This window comes from Halichoerus grypus, chromosome 6, assembly GCF_964656455.1.
Source record: "Halichoerus grypus chromosome 6, mHalGry1.hap1.1, whole genome shotgun sequence".
Classification (NCBI taxonomy): domain Eukaryota; kingdom Metazoa; phylum Chordata; class Mammalia; order Carnivora; family Phocidae; genus Halichoerus; species Halichoerus grypus.
The window spans coordinates 65977411-66004368 of NC_135717.1; the positions used below are offsets into that span (position 1 = coordinate 65977411).

General features: G+C 38.4%; 2 protein-coding genes across 3 annotated transcripts in view; both read left to right on the forward strand.

Moving 5' to 3' along the window:
• Positions 1 to 98: 98 nt before the first annotated feature.
• On the forward strand, positions 99 to 26153 carry LOC144382330 (ankyrin repeat domain-containing protein 26-like). Of its 2 annotated transcripts, XM_078075301.1 has the most exons (6): positions 99 to 613; positions 724 to 908; positions 4741 to 4870; positions 11797 to 11825; positions 11919 to 11990; positions 26092 to 26153. In XM_078075301.1, exons 1-6 carry the CDS (start codon positions 586 to 588, stop codon positions 26116 to 26118), a joined length of 471 nt encoding a protein of 156 aa, XP_077931427.1. In that variant the 5' UTR covers positions 99 to 585; the 3' UTR covers positions 26119 to 26153. The 2 variants fall into 2 exon arrangements, with proteins under 2 accessions (XP_077931427.1, XP_077931428.1); XM_078075302.1 differs by lacking the exons at positions 11797 to 11825; positions 11919 to 11990; positions 26092 to 26153 and adding an exon at positions 5177 to 5354.
• The window catches only part of LOC144382329 (coiled-coil domain-containing protein 7-like), an 87242-nt gene continuing 86427 nt past the window's right edge, over positions 26144 to 26958 (forward strand). The window contains exon 1 of the mRNA XM_078075300.1: positions 26144 to 26422. Coding sequence (XP_077931426.1) covers positions 26144 to 26422 — 279 coding nt within the window. The remainder of the gene's footprint in view (positions 26423 to 26958) is intronic.

The window sequence follows — 26958 nt, forward strand, 5'->3', positions numbered from 1 at the left end:
TGAATTACATATTATAAATATATATATTACATATATATTGTAAATATATACATTACATATATATTATAAATATATCTAAAACAGAGGCTTTCGTTCATAGTATATCCCTAATAACACTGACTTTTCTCACTCTACAATTATTTGTTTATAAATACTTTAGTAAAGAATTTAATTTTTTCAGTATAAAGTAAATTGTTGGGGTGCAGGTACCCCTTCAGATCACTATGTTCGTATCCTTTGGATAAACACCTAGTAGTGCAATTGCTGGGTTGTAGGGTAGCTTTATTTTTAACTTTTTGAGGAAGAATTTATATAATAATCAGTTAGGGGTAAGGAAAATAACATTTTGGGACTAGCTATTAAATCTCTCATAATCCTCATCCCAGGAGAAGATATAGGCTTAGTAAATGGCAGAACTGAGATTTGAATCTCCATTTGAATGATTGCAAAACCTGGGTTCTCTGTGTAGTGGTGCTCATTTGATAATGGGGGATATTATAATTCTTTTATCAAATGTGATACTTGTAATCCTTAAAACTATTAATTTTTTTCTAGACTGTCCCAATACCAAACTTAAGAGTGCTAATGAATGCTTCTGAGCAATTCAAGAATGGTAAGCTATTTGAAGACCTGTTAGTCACTGATTTTTGTCCATTTTTGTATTATTCAGTAATTCGAAATTACAGATATTTTCATGTTCTTTTTATTTTGTTTTTTACTAAGTGGGAACTAAATGTGGCCTTATAACACTAGGAGGTAGAACTTTATCTGAGCACGATAATTCTGATTATGAAGATGAAAATATAGTTGGACTTCTTTACAAACCACCATTCAAAGCCAATGACTTTTCTTGTCCTGCTTTTTCAAAACCTTCTGTCAAGTCGTTAGCAGGCCATGGTGTGATAAAGGTAAGTTGTTCTGTTTTAAACTTTTTTCCCTATTTTTTTTTCACATACCATCCTCTTGATCCTTATAATGAAAAGAATCTTAGGAAAAAACCGAAGTCCTCAAGATCATAAGGGGAAATAATGTAATAACAACAGAGAGGTAAGTACCACATTGAGATTTATAAAGGTTGGTGGGAGTAAACAATTCTTAGGTATGCCATTATGGAAGGAGAGAATTAGAAAGCAACTGGAAAGAACAGCTAGATGGATGTGAAGAGGAGGGAGGGGGTGGGGGGAAGAATTCTTTTAAGAAGGGCAAGAAGAATGTAAAGATTGAAGAGTTGAGAGAGATTATTATAAAAACACAACAGCAGTAGTGAGGCTAAAGGAGAGCAGATACTCTATATTACAAAATATGGTAGAAATTATTTTAAGTGCAAAATAAGAAAACAAAGTCAAGTAATAAAAAAAATGCTTAGACTCTTCTGAATGACTTACAGCTGACTTTTATGAAGAACTGGAAGAAAATTTTATCCTTCCATTTAAGTTTAATAAAGTGTGCTATCTTATATTTAATTTAGCAAAACCTGTGTTTATAGATAATGCAAAGTGAAATCTGTTTTAGGCCTTAATCAGATTTATTCTGAATTTTGAATTTTTGGCCATTGTCTTTCTTGTGGTTTCTTTCTTTTCTTTTAAGATTTGATATATTTATTTTTGTGAGAGAGAGAATGCGAGTGCACGAGCAGGGGGAGGTGCCGAGGAAGCAGACTCCCCACTGAGGAGGGAGCCTGATGCAGGGCTCAATCCCAGGACCCTGGGATCATGACCTGAGCTGAAGGCAGACACTTAACCAACTGAGCCACCCAGGTGCCCTTTCTTGTGGTTTCTGATTTAACTTCCTGTGTGGTAGAATCTTGGTAGGTTTTAGAGCTTTTTGAGACTAAAGAGAGGAAATAAGTAAACATTTAGTCTTTTCATTAATTAAAACTGAAATTTCTGATTATGTAAGTGAGGTTCTTAATCTTTATCCAATAAATGAAATAAATTTTAAGCTGCAACACTCTGAAAGAAAAAATACAGAATTTTGTTTCTGGATTGTGATTTATAATTTATTTTTAATTGTGTCTGCATTTAATAGATACACAGACACACATCAAATGAATGAACTCACAATTTATAGTTTTTTTCGTAATATGAACTGTTTGTCATTGTAGAATCATAAGCAAGGAAAGGTTGCCAACAGAGTATACAGAATTATTTCTGGAAGATGATTTTTACTTTTTCAAATATCTCCAATAGTAGATACATTTTATAGTATTCTCAGGAAACTTTAGTATTCATAGTTGTTAATTTTTGTTTTAGATTTAAAAAATTTTAAGTAATCTCTATACCCAACATGGGGCTTGAACTCACAACTCCGAGATCAGGAGTCACACACTATTCTGACTGAGCCAGCCAGGCGCCCCCATAGTTGTTAAATTTAAAATGTGAATTCTTTCATATCTGAAATTCAGAAATACTGGTGATTTGATTTTTTTTTTGTCCCTTTCTTCTTTCCTCATGTGAATATTGGGTCCTGCTTGATAATCATACATGTATTTGGAGACTTTAAAACCTTCAACTTGGATGATCATGATTATTAATTTTTTAATACTAGATTCTTTCCCCAGTCTTTAACTACCATCCTATATTCATAGATAGGAAATTAGAGCTATTAGTATGCTGTTCACAGTGGAATAAGAAAATCATGTGAATTTTAAAATAGGGTTTTATAAATATATTTACATATATATATTTTTTTCTCGTACATTGTAGTAGTACTTAAAGATGCCTCAAAATTCTATAATCCCATAAGTATTTCTCTTCTACAATTTAAATCTTTTAAAATTAATTTTTAGAAAAGTATTCTTACAAAATCTTGAATTGCTGTTTTGCAATTAAATCTTTTTATTAATCTTAAAAATGCTATTCATTACAGAAATTAATACTTGCCTATATATATATATTTTCTTTCTAAATATTTATTTCAGAGAGAGAGAGAGAGTCGGGGAAGGGGCAGAGGGAGAGGAAAAGAGAGGGAGAGAAGCAGACTCCCCACTGAGCATGGAGCCTGATTTGGGACTCAATCTGACAAATCTGAGATCATGACCTGAGCCAAAATCAAGAGTCAGATGCTTAACCAGCTGAGCCACCCAGGTGCCCACTAACTTGCCTATATTAATAAAAGTATATTTTCTATCCTTGAAACTAATGTTGAAGTATATAAATGAACTATTGAATCCCATGGTTTTTTCCCCCCTGCTTTTATTTTTATTCTGAAAATTTCAGAGCTCTGTGTAGGTTCACATATAGATATTTATGTTTTATTAACATCATGTGCTTTTCCTGTCATTTTTTCCTACTCCAAATGTATTTGTCTAAAACTTTCTCCTTAAGTCTCCTGGGTGCTTCAAATTTAGTATGTCCCAGATTGAAGACGTTGTTTCTGACCCATTCCTCTACCCTGACCTTTTGTAATCTGCTTTGTCATTTGTTTTCCCCATCCTAGTATATTGTACCACTGAAACACTGAAGCAGGAAAAATCCTGGATCCCAAACTTCCCTGAAATTACTACATCCAGGGGCACCTGGGTGGCTCACTTGGTTAAGCATCCGACTCTTGATGTTGGCTCAGGTCATGATCTCAGGGTCCTGGTATGAAGCCCTGTGTCAGGCTCCATACTGAGTAGGGAGTCTGCTTGAGGATTCTCTCTCTTCCTCTCCCTCTGCCTCTCCCCCTGCACGCACACACACTCTCTCTCTAAAAATAAGTAAATCTTTAAAAAAAAAAAAATCACCACATCTCTACCTCTGAAACCAGTAATACATTATATGTTATTTAGTTGAATTTAAATTAGAAAAAGGGATGCCTGGGAGGCTCAGTCAGTTAAGCAGCTGCCTTCGGCTCAGGTCATGATCCGGGGGTCCTGGGATTGAGTCCCAAGTTGGGCTCCTTGCTCAGCGGGAAGCCTGTTTCTCTCTCTGCCTGCCACTCCTCCTGCTTGTGCTTTCTCTGTCTCTGACAAATAAATAAAAAATCTTAAAAAAAAAAAAAAAGTAAAAAACAAAACAAAAAAATCACCACATTCAGTATTTTGTCCCTGCTTACCATTTTTCATATCTTATTATCATAATTCACTCTCTCACGTATAGTTTTGAAATACTCTTCTGGTTTTGGTTCCTTTATGTTCATCTTTACATTGCTGTCAGACCTTTCTAAAATATCTTTCTGACGATGTAACTCCTCTGCTTATCTAGTAGATCCCCATTACATGAAGAAGAAAGTTCATATTCTAGCATGACACTTGCCTTTTTTGGTTCAGTCCTGATTTTCCAATTATCTCTCTCTATCCCATTCCCAAAAATTGTGTTCCAGTTTTGCCACATTCGGAGCTGTCGTCACTTACTACGTTATTTCATATTTCATCCTTTCGCTCATTCTACCTTTTCTAGAATGTCCTTTGCACCCTCCTTGTGCACCTTGTCTGTCTGTCAATATACAGCCCTATCTGCAGCATTTCCTGAGCTTCCCATATGCAACTCTTTTCTCCTTTGTGCCTTCACTGTGCCTTATTCACTTCACCTGTAGAACTAATAAATGATACTCTTCTGTTCTTAATTGTTTTGGTCCATCTCTAGCCATATTAGCATATAGGGCAGTCTCTGTCGTTTATAATTCCAGCTTCTCCCACGATAGTGCCTATGACTTGACAGGTACGGTATGTATTTGTCTTTCTGAGTGAGTGAGTGAACAAGTGAATTCATGTGATGTTTTCTGAAGTTGGTTTTTTGTTTTGTGTTGTTTTTATAGGAAGGAGAGGTGCAGCTGGCAATTGGAAAAAAGGACAATGGTATTAATATTACTGAAAGTGCTCCACAAGAGCAAACAGTTAAGGACAATCTGACTTCTGCTGATAGAGCATACAAAAGTAATAGTAGTGGTAAGTTAGTAAACATCTATGAATTTTTTCCTGTGCTCAAATGCTAGTATAAAGAAATCTGAAAGTATGTAGATCCAGATATGTTATGCATTTCATTAAGATATTTTTCTTTTGCTGTCTTTCTTTTTAAGTATCCCGACTACTACCAACTTTTTCTTCCTGAAAATAATTCAACCCTCTGGAAATCTTTACTGCTATTACTTTTATTTTATTGAAATATTCATGAGTGGGGATAAGCTTGTACATATGTTTAAAATTCATAATAATACATGTTCTCATTAATGTATCTGTGACTGTATTTTATAGTTATGATGTCAGCATTAGGATTAGGAGAAGAGGAAGATGGAGAATCACCATGGGATTCTGAGATGCTGTTTTCTTATTATTTTAAAATATAAGCATTGAATGATGTTAAAGCATAAAAGGGATGCTTAGACTTTACTCTGTCATCTCTGCATTTGCCCATAAAAACTATTTCCTTATACTTTTTACCTGTAATTCATAAAATAATGATGTGCTAAATATAATAATACAGCATAATACAGTTCTGCTGATTTGCAAGCTTAACTTAATGAAAGCTGTGTAGTATTATTACAGAAAACTGAGGCTTAGGAGTGATAAGGAATTAGTTTGGGTTTTGAAATTAAGTTATCCAAAAAACTAAAGAATTACTCCAGGCCAACCTATGACCAGATGTGATTCTGTGGTGTATATGGATGTGCAAAATTCCTGATGAGATCTAGAAAGTTTGGATTATAGTTTTTTACAACTTGGAACTTGAAAAGCTAATGTCTGGGACTTGAAAGTATTTTATATATATATATATATAAAGATTTTATTTATGTATTTGAGTGAGAGAGAGAGTGAGTGAGCAGGAGGGAGAGGGAGAGAGAATCTGAAGCAGACTCCACTCTGGGCGCAGAGCCCTACTGATACCAAGAGTTGGACACTCAACTGACTGAGCAATCCAGGGGCCCTGAAAGTATTATGTTTGGATAGTCAAGTAGATTACAAGGAGCATTGGGATTATAATAACAATTTGGTTTAGTGGTGTTTTATTTATTTACTTTAAAAAAGATTTTATTTATTTATTTGAGAGAGAGAGAGAGAAAGAGAGCATGAGCTGGGGGAGGTGCGGAGGGAGAGAGAGAAGCAGGCTCCCCACTGTGCACATGGGGCTAGATCCCAGAACCGACCGAGCCACCCAGGTGTCCCTGGTTTCGTGGTGTTTTAATAGGTAAAAGCCATTTTGGATAGTTAAAATAGTATGCATTGAGTATCTTTGTGGCAGCCATACTTGTAGAAACATAAGTATAAAGTGATGATGACCTATTCTAAGGTGACAGACTATGGAAGGAGGTAAAAAGGACCTGATCTCTTAGCACAGGCAGGTGCTACACAATGGTGCCAGCACTGTATTTGAAGTCAAAGATATGCTAGCATCCTGGTTCTGTCACTTGGTAGCTGTGGGATCCCAGAAAAACTTGTTTAACCTGTTTGAATGTTAGTGACCTCATTCATAAAAATGGTACTAATACCTACCTCTCAGGTATGTGTAATGAACAAATGTGGTAACAAATTTGAAAATGCTTTGTGTACTGTAAAGGCTGCTATAGAAATATAGGACAAAAAAGATCACAGCCGTATTTAGTGATTTATTAAATATTGAGGACACTTTTTTTTAAATGTGAAGATTTCTGAAGGACAGTAAAATAAATGGCAGTAGTGTCAAGAAAAGAATGGGAAAGTAAGAACGGGAAGGTGGATTTCTAAGTTGGGGTATGTTACGTTTCAGTGACATTGTATAGGTATACAGTTGACCCTTGAACAGGATGAGGTTGAATTGTGGGTCCACTGACACACAGACTTATTTTTTTGATACAGTGCAGTACTGTTAATCTGTTTTCTCTTCCTTATGATTTTCTTAATAAACTTTTCTTTATATTGTAAGAATACAGCATATAATACATATAACACACAAAATGTGTTCATTGACTTTACATTATTGGTAAGGTCAGCATCAGGTTATGATTTTCTCTGACCTTCCATGCTCAGTTTACAGAGTCAATGGCCAAATGAGGATTAAGATGTAGATTAGATCTAGAGAGCATGTACGAGGTCTTCTATTTAAATGTTTTGGTTTTTAATTTACATTTTTCCTATTTTTAAGTCTAATTGCTTTTAAAGTAGGAAGTTCAATAGGAGATTAGTAGTGAAGTTTTTGGGGAATCAAAAGTTATATGTGGATTTTTGACTGCATGGCTGTCAACGCCCTTAACCCTTGCATTGTGTAAGGGTCGACAGTATAGTGACTTGGTACTTGAGACCTTCTCAGCGAGGTGATTTTATTTATTTTTTAGAGAGAGAGAGAGAGCGTGTGAGAGGGGTGGGGAGGGGCAGAAGAAGAGGGAGAGAGAGAATTCCAAGTAGGCTTCATGCTCAGCACGGAGCCCGACATGGGGCTTGATCTCATGACCCTGAGATCATGAACTGAGCTGAAATCAAGAGTTGGACACTTAACTGACGCTGCCATGCAGGCACCCCCTCAGTGAGATTATTTTAAATGTTTTGACCTTAAATACATTTCTGTTATTAAATATCAGCTACGTACCAGGCTGTGTAAGTTGAGGCGTTAGGCTGTAGTGGTTGGAGCAGAAAAAAATAAGGAAACAACAATCCATTGTAAGTTACTGTAAGTGCTTCATATAAAGAAAATGGAAATGTTAGGGAATTTTGGGGGGGTTTGTAATTAGGATGGGGTTGAGAATGGGAGTGGAATTTTGTTAGTCAGGAAAGATCTCTCTGAATGTGGCAAGAGCCGCCAAGTGGCGGATGACAAGGACCAGTCGTGCGAAGGTCTTGGAGAAGGACATTCTAGACGGAGAGAACCATGGATCACATCTATTCATCATTTCACTCTTATGTCTGGGAATGACCAGGAAGCAGGAAGATCCACCCCATTGTCATAATCATTGTTATTGTTGTGTGTAGAAAAGAAAATGTGCATACTAAAATAAGTGCCTGGTACATTTTAGGTAATTAATAAATGTTCTTATTCTTCCCTTATGAAAGCTTACTATACTTTTTGAAGAGTTTCATCCCCGCATCTAAAATTTTTGCTATTATTTAAATATAATTTCAAGAAAAGTTTTTCTTCCTACTTTGCCGTTTCATTCAACCATTTCTCCTATCAATAAAAATTCCAAGCCCTGTTTATCTAAATGAAACAGCAGCTACCACAGTGTTCTGTTTATACTCAACATGATATACTCCAAGGTTTCTCATCATGTCAAGTATCTTACTTTAGCACTGAAAAAGTTTCTGCCATTAGGAACAGTTTAAATTTGTAGCAAATATACTTATTAAAGAATTTGATTAACTACATATTTTTAATGTCCTTTTATTTTGGTGGGAAATGCAAAGGAGAGTTAGGTGTTTTGTTAGTTCCTGTTGAAATGTACATATAAATCAGTCTTCTGTCTATGAAAGTATTTACTCTGGCCTTCCATGTTCAGTTTACAGAGTCAGTGCGCAAATGTAGATTAAAAGGTACACTTGATCTAGAAAGCATATATGAGGTTTTTAGATGTTTTGGTTTTCAATACATGCTTTTGTTATCTGTAAGTCTGATTGCTGTTAAAGTTGGAAATTCAGATATTTTCCTAGAAAAGGATTAGGAAGTCTTTATGCAGCTCATTTTTTATGTTAATTTTAACAAAGTATTTCTGAGAGTCTTCCAAAGAAAGACGTTAAACATTTATCTGGAGCTGCGGATCAGAAAGGACCACGTATATTAAATGAACAGGTAGAAGGTAAGAATTGTATTTTCTTAAAAAGTCACTTGATAGAATGTTAATTTAAAATGGGAATACTGATATGATCTAATATCCAAAGAAAATCACCTATTAAATGCATAGAAAGAAGAAAAATGTGAAAAGGAGATCAATTGTATATCTTATCAGGTGTCAGCAACGGATTAAATTGAGAGTGCCACTGAAGGAGCTAAATGACTGGTTCCATTTCAAGATACTCTAAGACCTAAGGAACATCAGGAAATAAGAGGAAAAGAGGGAATGATGAGAAAGGCGGAGAGTACCGGGAGTAAATGAAGGACAAAGCAGCTCTTTATAGTGGAAGGTGGTAACATAAAATAATTCTTTTAAAAGGAAGAGCAGAGTATTTGAAATGCAGGAATAATATCAAGTGAGCTTCCAGCACCAAAGTTTGTCAGAGATGTATGCCAAAATTTTTCCACTCTTACTGATTTCCTCACTGTTGGGAAGACATTAAAGACCGGCGTAGCTGATTATGCAGAGCTATGTCCTAGTCAGCTATAAATGTATATATCTTAATGTCATATAAAGTGGTGGCACTTCATAAGATAGTATCATTTAGTGCAAAATAAGAGAATTGGAAGGAAGAAGAGAGCAGGGTCAGTTAGGGGGAGATCAAGGAAGCTTTAGCCCTGATAAAAAGTCCATTAGAAAGTTTATGACTTTTTTTAAAATTTTATTTATTTATTTGTCACAGAGAGAGAGAGAGCGAGAGAGGGAACAGAAGCAGGGGGAGTGGGAGAGGGAGAAGCAGGCTTCCCGCCAAGCAGGGAGCCCAGTGCGGGGCTCGATCCCAGGAGCCTGAGACCATGACCTGAGCTGAAGGCAGATGCTTAACAACTGAGCCACCCAGGCACCCCGAAAGTTCATGACTTTTAATACATTTTCAGTTTTGGAGAATCGATAGTGATGAACTTGAGGCTTTTTCCAAAAGGTTAAGTTAAGGTAAGGGAATGTGGCAACAGACTCAGTATGGACCAGAATTTCTCAAATTTTAGTGAATCATCCGAGACCTTATTAAAAATGCACATTGTGAGCAGCAGGTCTGGGATTCTGCATTCTGACTTCTCAGGTGATGCCAGTGTTGGTGGTCCTTGGGTCATGTGCACCGTAGCAAGGATGTAGACTTCTCTTTAGAGAAATCTGGAAAGGCCACTGATAGTTCAAGACATAATAGGATCAAGGAAAAGCATTATTTTGTTTTTAGCTAGAGGGGAGCAAGGAGATACAGAAATAGAGGTTATAGATGTAAGATATTATGGCTAAACAAAGAGGAAAGAAGTGGTGGAGATAATCCATAATAAAAGGGATGTAAAAGCAGAACAATCAAGACCATAGATCCAGAAATTACTTTTTTTAAGTATTTATTTATTTATTTTAGGGAGAGAGAGAGAGAGAGAGCGACCAGGGCGAGGGGCAACGGGAGAGGGAGAGAGTATCCTTAAGCACACTCCCTGCTGAGCCTGGAGCTTGATGCGGGGCTCAATCCCAGGACCCCGACATCACGACCTGAGCCGAAATCAAGAGCCAGACACCCAACCGACTGTGCCAGCCAGGTGCCCCCAGAAATTACTTTTGAAGAAGGTTGATAGTGAAGGGAAGGAGGAAAGAAAGAAAGGCGTGTTAGCTAGGAAATTTTGGAGTTGATGAGGAAACTCCAGAGAATTCACTTTAGATGTCTTGAGTGTATTTGCACTAAAACAGATTAAATTATAGCTGCTCCGCAAAGAATACTGAAAGCAGATGGAGTGCTAAACTTGGGGTAAAACAGCCACTCATTCATCCTCCTCAGATCTATGGGACATCAAAGATCTCTGTTTTATTGGTATTCATTATTCAAATGAGATTAATCTGAATTTGGAAGCTTTGGCTGTTTTGTTTTTTTTTAAGATAGCTAATTTTTTGATATAGCTGTTTTCAAAAAAACCTTTTTTTTTTTTTTTAAAGATTTTATTTATTCATTTGAGACACAGAGATACAGAGAGAGAGAGCATGAGCAGGGAGAGAGGCAGAGGGAGAAGGAGAAGCAGGCTCCCCGCTGAGCCAGGAGCCCGATGTGGGGCTCGATCCCAGGACCCTGGAATCATGACCCGAGCCGAAGGCAGACGCTTAACCATCTGAGCCACCCAGGCGCCCCCAAAAAACCTTTTAAAGACTAACATGATGTACCAAATCAAACTAATTTTGGAAACAAAAGAGATTATAGGGTTCATTCCCTAAATGCTAAAATTGTTATTATCAGTAAGTATGACACTGATTTTGAAATACAAATGATTTTCAGTATCTAAAAATTCTGTGGCAATTAAATTGATTTTGTCCATTTTGGTAGTCATATTTCCATATTGAAAGCTTATTATACATCACTTCTTAGATGTGTTTTATATACCTTCTTGCATGAGTGGATCAAGAAACTTTAAGATGGCTAAACTAGAGGATACAAGAAATGTAGGCATAGCAATAGGCCACATGGGTATGGGCAAAAATGAATACTTTTATTAACTATTATCCTACAAGTGTATATCCAAGCTGATGAATTCATAACACTTTCTCTGATGAAAACTAAGTTATGCATTCAATTGAACTATCATCACAACTGTGTACTGCCTAAATTATGGGGCAAATTGAAGAACATGGTAAATACTTGTAGGATAAGGGTATAAATGATTCTGCTGTACTGCATTAAGGATGTGCTGTTGCCTTCTACCATTGGCTTTCACGCTTATTCTCTCAGGGTCATGATTTGTTCCTCTGATTAAAAATTGCTTTTCTCCCCATCAATCAGCATGTTCACATTGGTATATGTGCACTTTTCTATTTTAGTTGTAGTCATTTGAAACATAATCTTACTTTGAAATCCTAACTGCATGTTCCGTTGAACATATATTCGTATTTTTTTCAATATTTATAATGGGTTCTTATTTCTCTCTTGTCGCTGTCCTAACCACCTTCCTATCTCCAGAAACAGAACACCAAAACCTAATGTAATCATTTTCAGAGCCAAGCATGAGGATTCAGCTTAGTACTAACTGCATGAATGTTTAGTTGGCTTTCATGTTTACATATAATTAACTGTATGTCCATTTTGCTTTTTAGATTCTTCTAAAAGATATCCTTACGTGAAGGTAAAACTTTTATATTTTTATTTTGAATTTTTAACTACAGATTGTATGAAAGGTACATCATGTCTTAATCATATTGTTTCAATACCCATTCAGCCTACCGTTGAAGTGAAAGATTCTGTTCCTAATAAAACAGTAGAAGTGAAGGAAAACCAACATCCAACTCAGGTAAATTTTACAATACAAATTTAACAGTGGAAAGAAGTACACTAAAATATTTGAAATGCTCAGAGTCTTCTGATTCTGAATTCTTTTTTTTTTTGGTGGCAAATTTAACTGTAGGAATTGACATAAATAAGGTAGATACCATTGTTGATACCCATGTTTGATCAAAAGATATTTATAAGCATAAGAAAAAGATTTTAAAAATCTAAGCTTTAGATTTTTAAAAATCCTTGGGATTCCGAGGAGTCAATTATTAGACTCTAAGATTTTTCCAGTGTTCACAATGTTTATTTCAGTTCTGGCCTTTACCCCTAACATCGTATCAGTCGCTTGGCCAGACATGGATCAGTGTAGGAGGGGACTACACAAGGATATGAAAACCAGGAGACAAGGATCATTGAGGGCATCTTGGAGATTGACTAATATATATCACTATATATCAGTTTTACTGTTTTTGAAATTCATATAAAGGGAATCATGCAGTATCTGCACTTTTGTGTTGGCTTCTTTTGCTTAACATAATGTCTGTGAGATTTAGGTTATTGTGTGTGGCGGTGATTGCTATTTATATTGCTGATTAGCATTCTGTCCTATGATTGTGACACAGTTTGGTTACTCGTCGTCCTGTTGATGGACATTTGTACGGTTCAAGTTTGGTATTATTATGATTAAACATTCCATGCTCTTGTCTTTTTGTGTACATGTTTCATTACCTAGGAATGGATTTGCTCAGTCAGAGGGTAAGATTATGTTTAACTTGTAAGGAATGACCGAAATGTTTTCTAAAATTGTGTTGTCATTTCATGCACTCATGAGCAACGTATGAGAATTCCAGTTGTTCCATATTCTCAGAACATGTGGTATTCAGTAATATTTAGCAGTTCTAGTGGTTATGTAGTGGTATCTCACTGTATTTTAATTTGCAGTATCTCACTGTATTTTAATTTGCATTGCCTTAATGAGAAATAATGTTATTGATGCTATGCATTCATTTATGAAATACCTGTTCAAATCTTTTGTTTTTGATATGTAGGAATAATTTAAAATATTTTCTTTTTAATCAGCTTTATTGACGTATATTTTACATAAAATAAATTGCAGCCACCTTAAGTGCTCAGTTTGATGAGTTTTGACAAAGGTACATAGTGTGTGACCACTATCCCAATGAAGATATAGAACACCCTAGAAAACAGCCTGGCAGCTTCTGACAAAAGTAAACACACCCTTACCATATACCCCAGCAACTTTAGTTCCAAACATTCATTCACTGAATAATTTTAAGCGAAGCATCAATACATGGGGGATTATTTTTGTAATTTGTATTTAAAAAATTACATATAGGAAAATTGACTTCTTTGGTGTACATTTCTGTGAATTTTAACACATGCATGGATATAATCATCGTGTATATAGATACAGAATAGTTTCATAATGCCAAAACGCTCCCTTATGCTATCCTTTTATGATCAAATAATCCCCCACCTCTAACCCCTGGAAATTGATGATCTTTTCTCCCTTACTACAGTTTTTGTCTTTCTGAGAATGTCATATAAATGGAATGATACAGTGTGTAACCTTTTGAGATTGGGTTCTTTCACTGAGCATAATGCCTTTGAGATTCATCCAAATTGTTTTGTGTATCAATAGTTCCCTTTTTTTTATTGCTGAACAGTATTAATGATTGTAATGATACACCATAGCTTGTTTATGTATTCATTTGTTGAAAGATAATTTATTTTCAAATTTGGAAGAAGTGCAGTTTATAAACTTCTTTTTTTATAGTTAGCACTTGTCTAAGTACCAGTCAACTCATATTATAGTTGTGTCTTGTCTAGGACAACTTTGCCTATATCAAGATCATGAATATGTTCTCTCATGTTTTCTCCTAGCTTTATGGTTTTTGTTTTTACATTTAGGTCTCTGTTGATTTGGGCCCTCCAGGAGGCAGATGCCAAGATGAGTTATAAGTGAAAGATTTATTGGGGGTTACAACAGTGAAAGTTAAAGGAGAGAAGGAGCAGGAGGGGCAGAGGAAGCTTTCAGATGATGATGCAGATCTGATACCTGTGAAAGGCGAGGGAGGAGGAAGGAGGGTTAAGTAAAAAGATTTCGAGCATCAGACTGTGGCATAGCTGTGAGAAAGTCTCTGGAAGCCCAGTGGAGATCTCAAGTCCAAAGAATGCCCATGGAGGAGTTCTACATTGGCCAAAATAGCAAGGCTTTATATCACTGTGTGCTCAGTTATGGGCTGGGGGATGCTCAAGGAGGCAAGTGGACTCAGCTCAAAGGCTGAGACAGAGCCTGAAGTTATCCACAGCTGGAGGCTTTCAGCAGCCTGTACTCTTTGCTTCAGGTTCTCTCTTGAAGGGAGATGTGATCGGCACAGGTGAGGTCTTCATGGCTGTCACAGTTCATGCTTTGCTTCACATGTAGTTCTCCTACACATTCAGGCGCAGCTCCTCCACAGCTCCTATGGACCTTTCTTCCTGAGAATAAACTTAAAAAGAGGGAGGTTTATGGGCCAAATTACAGTCTGCACTGTTGCAGTTGGTTTGGGGGCTGAAACACTTCTCCACTATCCATTCCCTTCCCCGCCTCCATCCTAAATTTCCTTGTCTTCGGCTATCCCCGCTGTTGGTCATGACAGCTTACCTGGTGGTGTGACCCAAACTCCTGGGTGGTCTGACCCCTAGACCCACACAATTCTTAGGCTAGGTTTGCTGCATTTGCTTATTCACAGTTGTAATTGGGAAAGGGAGTACCAAGAGGCACTCAAGCGGATCACCCAAATTTCATATATTCCTCCCTGCTACCATTGTGTAACATTAGTTCTAGTTTACCCTGCTGATCAGTATTATTTATGCCTGTAAACACAGTGATTCCTCTTCCAGCCTCCTGGTTCCTAGATACAAGGATCCTGGGATGTCTAGGTGGCAGCCCTGGCAGCTCTAGCTTGTAGCTCAATAGGAGGCTTGCTTTTTCCTTTGGGGAGTTAGACTTTTAAGTTTTCGAAGTCCAGAGTTGCAGGAAGAAAAGAACAAAGTTCCTTAGTGGTTATTGGGAATGATGCTAACTGGGATATCTCCTGCTTCTATCCCTTGGTTTCCAGACCCACATATTTCACTGGTTCTTCCAGGGTGGAATGGGCACAATTTAATCAACCTGCCACCAAATGGCCAGGTAGGTGGTCTCCTCAAGGAATAATGTCACACTAGGTTATTGGCCTCTGTTGCTGTCATGGTGGATATTCAGAGGCAACAGTAGCTTGATTGGCTTTGGTAAGAGGAAATCCATGATTTTGGACTGATGTGTAGCCCCATCTCTCCTACTGTGACCACTTCTTTCATGTGGGGACATCTCCCTTCAAGAGAGAACCTGAAGCAAAGAGTACAGGCTGCTGAAAGCCTTCATGGGACAATTTGATGGTTAGCCTTATGCCTGCCCTGTTGAAACAATTGGCACCCACTGTGCCAGGTTCGTATGAATGAGGACAAAGTTTGGCTAACATCAATTAGCTATATTGTTTTATCTACTAAGTTGTTTGGTGCTTCTTCTGTGGTGATGTCTTCTAGTAGGTAATTACGTGTGATATGGAAAATTTCATGTCTATCCACATGCCTCTACTTAAGACCTTGTTTGTGACTTTTTTTTTTTTAAAGATTTTATTTATTTATTTGACAGAGAGAGAGATAGCAAGAGAGGGAACACAGCAGGGGGAGTGGGAGAGGGAGAAGCAGGGAGCTTCCCACTGAGCAGGGAGCCTGATGCGGGGCTCAATCCCAGGACCCCGGGATCATGACCTGAGCCCAAGGTAGATGCTTAATGATTGAGCCACCCAGGAGCCCCGAAAATTGCATTTTTTAAGGAATTTTCTTTACGGTTACTCTGGTTCAGGAGGTCACATGGTGCATAGCTAAATTAGTTTCCCAGTTCATATGCCACTTGGGAGACTTACAGAGATACTTAAGGAAAACAAATTTGGAACTATCAGTAATGGAAAAAGATGCAGCATGGAGATTATGGCAAGCCCAAGTGGATAATCACAAATTTCAGGAGGTACTTTCTGGGTTGTGCAAGTGCAGGCTCAGGACCTAAAAGGGAGTGCCTCCTTAAATCTTCTAGGCGAGGTGCCTCTATGTGGGTCAAGCTCTTTGGACTCTTGACCTTGTTGGCTATAAAGTCATCCTGGTTACTTCTATGTTTTGTTCTAGAAGCTTTATAGATTTAGGTTTTCACTTAGGCCTATGATCCATTTTGACTTAATATGTATTGATGGAGCTGTTGGGAGATAGTTCTCCATGATTCTCTCTTGTTTCTGCATATCTTCTGATAGATTTTGTTCTGGATACCTTTCCAAGGAGATTTGTACGGCAAATAGCTTTGGAAAACACGGCATCTCTCTCTGGGACAGAGGGCAGATTTGTTGGCTGTTCATGATAATAAAGACAATGTCTCTCACTGGAAAATAGATGAGAAGGTTTGCTAGCAGTGTTTTCAGAGAAGACCGGGGCTGTCTCTCTCAGGGAGCCCAACTCACTGAGTGTGCCAGCATTACCTAGCCATTGTTGCTTTGCCCTGTAGGAATTGGGGCTTGGGGAGCCAGCAACTCTGGTTGCTGTTATTGCTGCGATTAATAAGTGGTCCTTTGTCTCTAGCCCAGGAGTCTCAAATGTTATGCCAGTGTCTATGATATTGTGGCAGGCTAACTTGTTTTCCAGCAGGTAAGGAAAATTGTAGACCTTTCATAGTTCTTGATGGTTTCAGTAAAAAAGACTGAATATTGACAAGACCTGGCTTTCTGGAATAGGAAAGACCAGAGCTTCCCCATTTAATATGATTTGAGGGACATCCTTGGGATTTAGTAGCAGCCATATTATTCAATTATTCAATCAAGCAATAAATAAGTATCCACTCTGTTCCCTGTTGCTGAGGAGGGAGATGGTTGCAGGCCGTATACTGGGAAGTAGGGTCAACGGTAGCTGCCTGAATGGTAGATAACTTAGTTGTTCTTACTCCTTGGGGTGGGGGCTGAAGGGACAATTTGATGGTTAGCCTTATGCCTGCCCTGTTGAAACAATTGGTACTAAGATCCATCCCAGGTTAGAGGAAGGTTCTGATCCTTTTTAGACATCACTTACAGAGACACACATATACACCAAATGCAAAAGGGGGAAATTTGTGACCCCTATGGGGAGAATTCATGCAAATTTTTAGAACTTTGGATTGTTAGCTTAGGAGATGAGGGGGAGGGACATGTAATGTTTTTTGAAGAGGAATGACCATAGTTTGGCCCTCTTACGGCTCAACTGCTCCTGAATTCTATCAAGCCGATCTTAGATGATTTCAAAGATGACAGTACAAAGTCTGAGTTATTTGAGATGTTTTTTTTCTGGCCATAAGGGCATTCTGGCCCTCTTACTGAAAGTTCCTTGAAACAGAGAAAATCCCATGGGAAATCATAGAGCATATACTGTATAGTATTCCAGCTCTTACTGTCCCACCTTGGGTCTGTACTCTCCCACATACTGGCCCACATGGGCAGAAAGAAGGGGACATAGCGGGTCTTTATAAAAAAAACCCCTTTGGATCTCTTGTTTCTGACTGATTCTTCTAGATGAAAAATTTGGGTGAGAGTGGAGGACAATTTGAAAGAAGTTATAGTTACAGGAATGGGACACATTAATTTTGTGGCAATGGAAGGATAGGAAGAAAACCTAAGCACCTGGGGATGCAACACCTTAAACAGCGGGAGGTACTGGGAAATGAAAGAATATTAATATTCTTTTGTCTTTTAGCATAGCTCCTGGACCCTTCCTCACAAGGACAGTATCTTGGTCCAGCCCTCCCAAACTATTGCAAGTTCCTTGAATTTAACTGACTTTTTTTTTTTTTAAGATTTTATTTATTTGTCAAAGAGAGAGAGCACAAGCAGGGGGAGCAGCAGGCAGAGGGAGAAACAGACTCCCCACTGAGCATGGAGCCCGATGCAGGTCCATCCCAGGACCCCGGGATCATGACCTGAGCCGAAGGCAGACGCCCAGTCGACTGAGCCACCCAGGCGTCCTGAATTTAACTGACTTCTGAATTGCTATCTGCCACATGGCTTTGACTACAATTTGATTGCTATTCTCTTAATCTTACTTCTCAGTATTGGAAATAGCAGCAAATGGCCCGTTTCTTCACCTCCTATGCAAAACCTTATGAAAATTTTTGTTGTCGTTCTCACACACATTCCCATACCTATTATTCAGGCATTTCATGGGATGGACAAATCCCACCGAACTGTTATTATAAACAAACAAAGAACAGATTGGACTGACTGCCATTATGCAGTCTCTCCAAAAAACATAGGTTCTCAATGATTTGAACAGAAGAAAGAACCCTAAGGTGTGTCAGCGGCTGGGAGGCCATGTTGGAGCCACTGTCAGCTGCGTGCTATGAGAGCTGTGGGTGCCACCTGGGGGAGGGAGGGCGTTGCTCAGCAGTTGTAAATAAGACTTTATTCCCAGGGGCACCAGGAACTCCTCTGGGACTATGCTTTTTGTTTGAAGCCCCCCCACTGTATTCTTTTTCAAAGTTGTTTTGGTTATTGCAGGTTCTTTTCATTTCCATAGGTGTTTTAGCATCAGGTTGCCAATTTCTTCCAAGAGGCCTGCTGGTATTTTGATTGGGGTTGTTTTGAACTGATACATTAAGTAGGGGAGAGGTGACATCTTAACATTATTAAATCTTCTAATTCATGAGCATGGTATTGCTGCATTTACTTAGACCTTTATTTTCTCTCAGCAATTTTTTATAGTTATCAGTGTAGAGGTTTTGCACATTTTTCAGCATTATGCATAAATACTTCATATTTTTAATGCCATGGGAAGTGGTATTTATGGTATTTTACTTCCTCATTGTTCATCAAGAGCATATAGAAACGCAGTTGATTTTTGTATTTTGATCTTGTATCCTGCAACCAAGTTAAACTTATTAATTTTTGAAGATTTCATCAGATTTTCTACATAGATCATTTTGTTTCTTTATTAAAAAATTCAGGGACTCCAGGATCATGACCTGAGCTGAAGGCTGTCGCTCAACCAACTGAGCTGCCCAGGCGCCCCACATTTTTGCACTTTTGAAAAAAAGTGACAACATTCACTCAACAAGCATTTATTATTGTGTGCTGATACCTAGGAAAGGATAAAACACAAATGTTTCCTGTCTTTTAAACATGTATATCTCAATATATAGAAAGTTCGTTACATATAAGCATATTGGATTCATGTATATGAATAAATGTGTCACATACCTTCTATATAACTGAAAATTAGAAAATGCGCGAGTCAAGGGGAAATTCCACTTTTTGTCAGAATTTAAATTGTCCCAGATCCTTGCAATGACCACAGTATCAATTGAACATAAATTGAAATATTTTTAAGATTAGCAAATGAATCTCCTTTGCCTTTTGAATTGTTGCATTTGCCTTGGGGTCTGAGGGTGGCAAGTGAGTCTGTGCACAAGCCCTTTAAGAGTGGATTTTCTGTTCTGTATTTATAGTGGTTCTCCTGGAAGTAAACTTTGGTTTTCACAGCCAGACATTTTGGGGGCTTGTCTCTCTGGTAGAGGCCCCAAGAGTTGGGGTGCCTGGTGTGGGGCACAAATCCCTCCCTCCTCAGGGACAACCCCTATATTATGAGATCTCTCCTAATTGTGGGTCTGCTGAGCCTGGGGTGGGGTTTCTTGCAAGATTTGGTCTCTACCTCTTCTACCTGTCTCAATGTGGCCCTTTTCTCCTATGTTGTGGAGGTGCTGTTCAGCTAGCTTTCAAAGTCCCTTGCAGAGGGAAATTCTCCATATGTAGCTGTAGATTTCTTGTGTTTGGGGGGAAGAGGTGAGTTCAGGATCCTTCTATGCCTCGATCTTGAGCCCTCTTCCATTTTTGCACTTCTTGTTTCAGCTTTTGCTCTGGACTATTTATTTGAATATTCGTAGAGTAAACCAAACACAGCCATTATTAAAAATTAAATTATATCAAGTTAGTATTTTTAAATATAAAACACTTTACTTCGGGCAATAAAACTTTATTTGGAGAGTGTTTTAAATCAATAACCTTCATTTTTTTTAAGAGAAAAAAGAATTAAGTCAAACTATCAAAAAAGCTCTACGTTGGAAAATTGCATATGAAAGCAGGGCAGAGAAACTGATGGCAAGACACTGCTTATGTGGCACGATTCAACTTTTTAGTCCGTTTTATTTTTAAAACCGCGAAGCCGCAGCACAATTCCGTGGGAGCTTAGAGTCTGGTAAAGGACTCTACAAATCCTCGGACTGAAAATAACTTTAGATAGCGGCAGATGAGCGGCTGGAGGCCCAGGTTTTGCAGGTGAAGCCCAAGTTCTCAAAGCACCGAATAGGCCCCTGTTTTATTTCTTTAGGCCAAATGTCTAAAAGAATCTCACTTGTGCAGCATCCCGGAGGGAAGCCTGGGGAGCGAGAAAGAGGGCGCGGTTTGAACCTAACTACTTTTTAGGGTTCCACCGTTGCCGAAATTCCTCTCGCCTTCCACTGGGCGAAAAGACTCAGCTCAAGCTCTGGCTCCTCGCGCTGCGCGGGTCTCGCCGGCGGGGGCGCGCGCGGCTGGGGGGGGGGGTGCGGCGGGGGCGCGCGCGGCTGGGGGGCATCGGTGACGCGCGTCAACCGCCTACCCTGCGGCTGTGCGCCGGGTCCTGGTCGTTGCTGCCGTCTCAGGGCGCAGAGGCCCGGCCTTCCCGCCCAAATGTCAGTTTGTAAAATAGCAGGGCTGGAGTCTGCAGGGTTTGCAGGCTCCCGCCTTGTAGGAAGTCTGGGAGGCTCGGAATTTCCAACTCTTTCACCTTAGAGTCCTCTTCGCCCAGGCAAAACCACCCAGGAGCCTGGCTTCCCACAGCCTCGGCAGGTACACGGGCTGCTAGGAGCGGAGGCGTGCGCGGTACTTTCCTCATCGGATTGTGAGAGTTTGCGTTGGGTTCTCTGGCAAAAGCGTTTACTTTTCCTCTCTCAGTGGCAGTTGTGCCTCTAAGGCAAATCAGAGCTTTCCTATCCTGTGCCCCCCACCCCCATTTCATTGTGTACTGTATCATGAGAGGGTTTGAAGTGACCCCTGGAAGGAGGACCGGATCTGTCTCCGTGGTAGCAGGTGACTGATGAACTTGAGCAAATCTGTGGTGATATAACGTACACCTCCTAGCATGATTGGGAGGGTTAAATGAAGAGACTATGTAAAATCCTTAAACATTTTCTTGTAAATACAAGCGTTCACTCCACGTGACCTTTATTTGTATGTGCATGTGGACTTCATTGATGAGGTGGTTTTGTAGCACCTGGTGAGTGTCCCGGCTTTTCCTTACTTGGTTTCTTGACGTGGCCGGCATCCCAGCCTTCCTGTTACCACAGATAAATGTAACCTGTGCCTACCTTAAGTGCACGGGCGCATTTGTGCGTTAAAACCCATTTCCCCTTGTTTACTCCAGGATATCATCCCATCAATTTCCTTCTATACCAGTAAATACATTTTGCTTTCTCTTGGGTCATTTCCATCAGCATATGTATTAGTTTCCTAGGGCTGCCTAAAAGAAGTACCACAAACAACAGAAATTTATTCTCTTTGACTTCTGGAGGCTGAAGGCTGAAGGCTGAAAAGTGTTGGCAGTGTTGGTTCCTACTGGAGGCTCTGAGGGAGAATTTGTTCCATGTTTTTCTTTCCTAGCTTCTGGAGGCTGCTGCCAGTCGTAGGTGTCCCTTAGTTTGTAGAGTCATTGGGCCAGTCTCTGCCTTCGCGTGGTGTTCTGTCCTGTGTGTATCTAAGTCTGTTTTTTTCTTCCAATACACCACTCAGGGGGTGGGGACCGCCCTAGTCCAGCTTGAATTCATCTTAACTTGATTACATCTACAAAGACCTTATTCCCAAATAAGGTCACATTCACAGGTTCTGGGGTTAGGACTGGAACATATTTTTGGGGAGAGGACATGATTTAACCTATGACAGTATACAAACATGTTACTTTTCTCATCCAAAAAAAATCTTCCTCTTGCCCATATTTTACTCCCTTTTGTAGCACAATTTCTCAGGTGCTTAACATTCATATTCACTGTCTCCACTTCCTCTTGGACAATTCTCTTTTGAACTTAGGTCAATCAGGCATTCACCTCCATCACTCTTGAAATTGTTGCTGTACTTTAGGTCACAAGTGACCTACCTCCATGTTGCTAAATCCGTTGGTTCTTAGTCTTCCTCTTACCTGACCAGCATTTGACAAAGATCATCGCTCAGGCATAAGTTTTTCTCACTGTATTTTCTGTGTATCCCCTCTTGGTTTTACCTTCTGACTCATTGGTCACTCATTCTTAAGTCTTGTTTGCTGGTCTTTCTCTCTCAGACCTGACACTTTTGATGGAATGCCTTTGGCAATATAATTTCTTTGAAATTCTTTTGATGCTTTTTAGTTTTGTAAATTGAATTTTGGTTTCTGTATCGCTTACTACATTAACTTTACTTAAAACATTATGCCGCAGTTAATATGAGAAAAATATAAAAAAAGGGAATATTTCCCAACAGGGGACTTTGGCTTATGTTCTATAATGTATATATTTATTATTATTATGAACAGTTTCCAAAAGAGCATTGCATTCTTCCTTCAAAATAAATTTTTAGTGACATGGCATCAAATAATGTTTCCTAATACTTATTTGATTATGATTTAAAAATCATGTTTGGTGACCATGTTTTTAATTAACTGCGGTGTTTCTAAAACAATAAAGCTGTTGTATAGTTTGTGAATGAAATAAAAATTTTCAGTGTTGTCATATTTTTGCTCTATCATTCATGACCAAGTTAAAAAAATGTCTTGACAAGTTGTGCAAAATGTCATAGAATTTTAGTTTTTGAGTATTTTCTCTTTGCTTTGTTTTTCTCATATGTATTTGAGGCATTGTATCCCAGTTATATATACATACATACATACATACATATATGTGTATATATATATTATATATTTTTAAACTATTTTTTTGGTAAGCTCTTAAAAATGTGTATGATTCTTCTCCAGCTGTGTCATCTATTGGTTAAAATCCTAATACATGTTCACATATAGAAATATTTGCATTTTGGAAATCCACAATTATATCAATAATTGTTATGTGCCTTCTGTGTTTTACTTGAGGGATTGTGTCCAAAATAAGTGAGAAATAATTAGTTTTTAAAAACCTTATTCAACTGATTTTATTCATAATGTATCCTATAATATTTATTATTTGGTTTATTTTACTTCCTAAATAGTCTATTATTTGGTGTTAATATTTGTATTTTGCAGCAATGTGCTAACAGGATGCCACTGACTTTTGCCATGGTTTCGGCTAAATAAAAAAAATACCTATTATCAGGCTCTTAAAATTTATTAGATGACCCTCTCTACACTAGGTACTACTCTAAAAATTTAATCGTGTTTTTTTTTTTTTTTTTTTGGTATCAACAAATGCAGGCCTATATATTCCCATTTTTCATAGGATTGTTAATTTTTTAAATTCTTTAAAATCTGATATTAACTCTTAATACTTACTGATGATATATATTATGCATTTCACTTTATTCATGTTCAAGAATGTGTGATAAATGCTGCTTATCTTTGCATCATTTTTATCCTTCAGCTAAACTCTGCATCCAGGGCGTTTTCAATTTAGACAAGATCTTTCAAGTTAGACAAGATCAATCCTTTGAGGAGAGATGTTATTAAAACCTGGTGGAAATTCAATTCTTCCTCCTTTTTAGGTTATATACTCTTTCTGAAATCTTTCAGATTTTTCTCTTTGAGGTTCTTATATTTCATTCTGTGTTTGTGTTTTGTTGTTTATCTGTTTACTTTTTGGCATTTTGTGAACACTTTTGATCTATGGTGCCACTATTCTTAAATCTGAGAAATTTATCTTTATTATTTCTTCAAATATTTCTCTCCTGTCCATATTTTCTTTCTCACTGGATCTTCTATTGTGTGGTTTTTGGCATTTATATAATTCTACACATCTTTATTTTTCATTTCTATTTCTTTATCTTTTCTGCTGCTTTCTGGCAGAACACCTCAGTCTGATCCTCCATTTTCCCAATTTATTCTTCAGCAGTATTAGTCTGTGATCAGTTATGTTGTTTATTACATTTTTCATTTGTAATATTTCTACTCAAGTCTTTAAAAAAATACCCTGTGTACCTGTTTTCTATTGCTAATATTCTGTGTGTGTGTGTGTGTGTGTGTAGGGGGGGTGTTTGTGTATTTTTGGTTTAAGTTTGTATGTATGTATGTATGTATGTGTTTATTTAAGTAATCTCTATACCCAGCGTGGGGCTGGAACTTACAACCCTGAGATCAAGAGCCACATGCTCTTCTGACTAAACCACCCAGGCGCCCTTGGACTTTTTTTCCCTCCAGTTTGTTGTTTTTCTTTTGCAAAACTTGTATTTTTCAGGGTCAAGTTATTTTCATCTGTGAGCTCATATGCCCTTGGGAGTGTCGGCTACTCTTGTCTGGTAATCTATTATCATAAAATGGTCAAAAGCCAGGCCCCAGTTTATGTCCCGCCCATCGTTTAGGGAAATTATATGTGTGTATTTGTTTCCCAGGGCTGTCATTACAAAATACCACAAAGTAAGTGGCTTAAAACAATAATAATTTATTCTCTCATAGTTCAGGAGTCTAGGAATCTAAAATCAAGGTGTTTGCAGTGCTACGTTCCTTCTAAAGGTTCTAGAGAAGAACTCCCCTTGCTTCTTCCTAGCAAGGATACTGGCAATCTTTAACATTCCTTAGCTTGTAGTTGCATTTCTTTAGTCTCTTCCTCTGTCATTACATGACCTTTACCCCTGTTTTTCTATGGTGTCTTTACATGATTTCTTTTTTTTAAAAAAATAATTTATTTTAGAGAGAGAGAGAGAGTGGTGCTAAAGGGGGAGGGTCAGAGGGAGAGGGAGAGAGTCCCCAGCAGACTCCACACTGAGCGCAAAGCCTGACATGGGGCTCGATCTCATGACCCTGAGATCAGCACCTGAGCCAAAACCAAGAGTCGGATGCTTAACCAACTGCACCACCCAGGTGGCCTTATATGGCTTTCTTATAATGACACTAGCCATTGGATTTAGGGCCCATTGTAATCTAGTATGACCTCATCTTAACTTGGTTACTTCTGCAAAGACTGTATTTTCAAATATGGTCATATTCACAGGTGCCAGGGGTTAGAACTTGAACATATTTTTTTCGGGGACACAGTTCAACCTACAACAATGAGACATCTAAGTTCAGACAACAGAGAACCAATGCTATTCTATATTAATTTTGTCAGTCTATGAGACAACTCCCATGGTCAAGCATATAGTTTAAAACTCTTTGGGAGGGGTGCCTGGGTGGCTCAGTCGGTTAAGCGGCTGCCTTCGGCTTGGGTCATGATCCCGGGGTCCTGGGATCGAGCCCCACGTCGGGCTCCCTGCTCAGTGGGAAGTCTGCTTCTCCCTCTCCCTCTGCCTGCTTCTCTGCCTACTTGTGCTCTCTATCTCTCTGTCAAATAAATAAATAAAATCTTTAAAAAAAATAAAAAAAACTCTTTGGGAAAAGGCATTGTCCTGAGTTTTAATCAGCTTTGGAGAGAGGGAGGAGTAGAAGAATGAAAGCCTAAGACCTGTCCAGTCTGTACTTTTTATCTCAGTCCAACTTTGGTGTTGCCTTGATATTACTGGGCCTAGGCTATTATTCCTATAGAAATAATGGTAAAGGGCAAATATTACCTTAAAAAAATGGGGGAGAGGTAAGAATAAAATTTTAAAGTTTCCTAAAGAAATTCTCTCATTCCTGCCACTGTCTCTGTCTCTTCAGCCCCCATCCTAAATGCCCATACATAAATCAGCCTTCAGCCACTTGTAGGGATATCTCACAGTATTTTTTATTTGCTTATTTTTTTAATTTTTTGTTGGTATTTATTGTTAGGAACATTATTCTCTCCATTTTGTAATTCCTGTAGAGCTGATTTTGGGACTCACCATCTTCATGGTGATTGATAATCCTGCCATAATGTTTAATCTGAAATCTTAATGTTTTATTCACAGGGAGGAATACAATTTTTTCATCTATAATTTGGAAGCAAAGTAAAATAACAAAATGAAGCCAGCAAAACACCTGTTAGCCGCTAGTAATAAATTGGCAAATGTTCCAGAATTCACTTACAAAAAAGGACTGTTGAATTTACCATTGTCACCTAAACCAAAGGAAAAACATAGTACAAAATCAGTACGTGAGAAACTCGAACCAATGGTCTTAGGATCTCCACCAACAGGGGAATCCATCGTAAGGTATGCTTTGCCCATTCCATCAAGTAAGACAAAGGAGTTAATAGCAGAAGATGAATTGATCAGGAAAATTACCAAACATCTGAAGATGGTAAGACACTTGTTGGTCCCTGTGTTTGGGGTCCCCATGACCAGCGCCAGGCTTAGTGATTTGTTAGGAAGGTGCACTAGACTCAAAATATAGTCCTATTGATGGCTAAGATTTATTACGGTGAAAGGGTACAAAGCAAAATCAGCAAAAGGAAAAGGCTTATGGGGTGAAGACTGGAGGAAACTAGGTCCAAGATTCCTCTTCCTTTAAAGTCACACAGGATGTGCTTAATTCCTCCAATACACATTATGACAACACGTGAAATGTCTGTTGGAGAAGCTCATTAGAGACTCAGTGCCCAGAGTTTTATTGGATACTTTGCCTAGCATGTACCGAATTTCCAGACTCCTGAAGGAAAGCGGATGTTTAGCATAAACCACATTGTGCAGACAGTTTAGGGACAATGAGCCACCGTTATCAGTGAATGATGGGAACACACCTAAAATCCAAGTACTGAGACACCAGTCCAACGCCAGCCTTGAAAGCAGATCTTTCTAACGATAGGCCTTTCTAAGTCTTATTCCTGCTATGCTAAG

What these genes read in the sequence shown, in the direction of transcription:
- LOC144382330 (XM_078075301.1), top strand. Translation starts at nt 586, where the DNA reads ATGAATGCTTCTGAGCAATTCAAGAATG. An exon ending in CAGGCCATGGTGTGATAAAG is followed by an intron (nt 909 to 4,740) that starts GTAAGTTGTTCT and finishes TTGTTTTTATAG; the next exon opens with GAAGGAGAGGTGCAGCTGGC. An exon ending in AAAACCAACATCCAACTCAG is followed by an intron (nt 11,991 to 26,091) that starts GTAAATTTTACA and finishes TTTTATTCACAG; the next exon opens with GGAGGAATACAATTTTTTCA.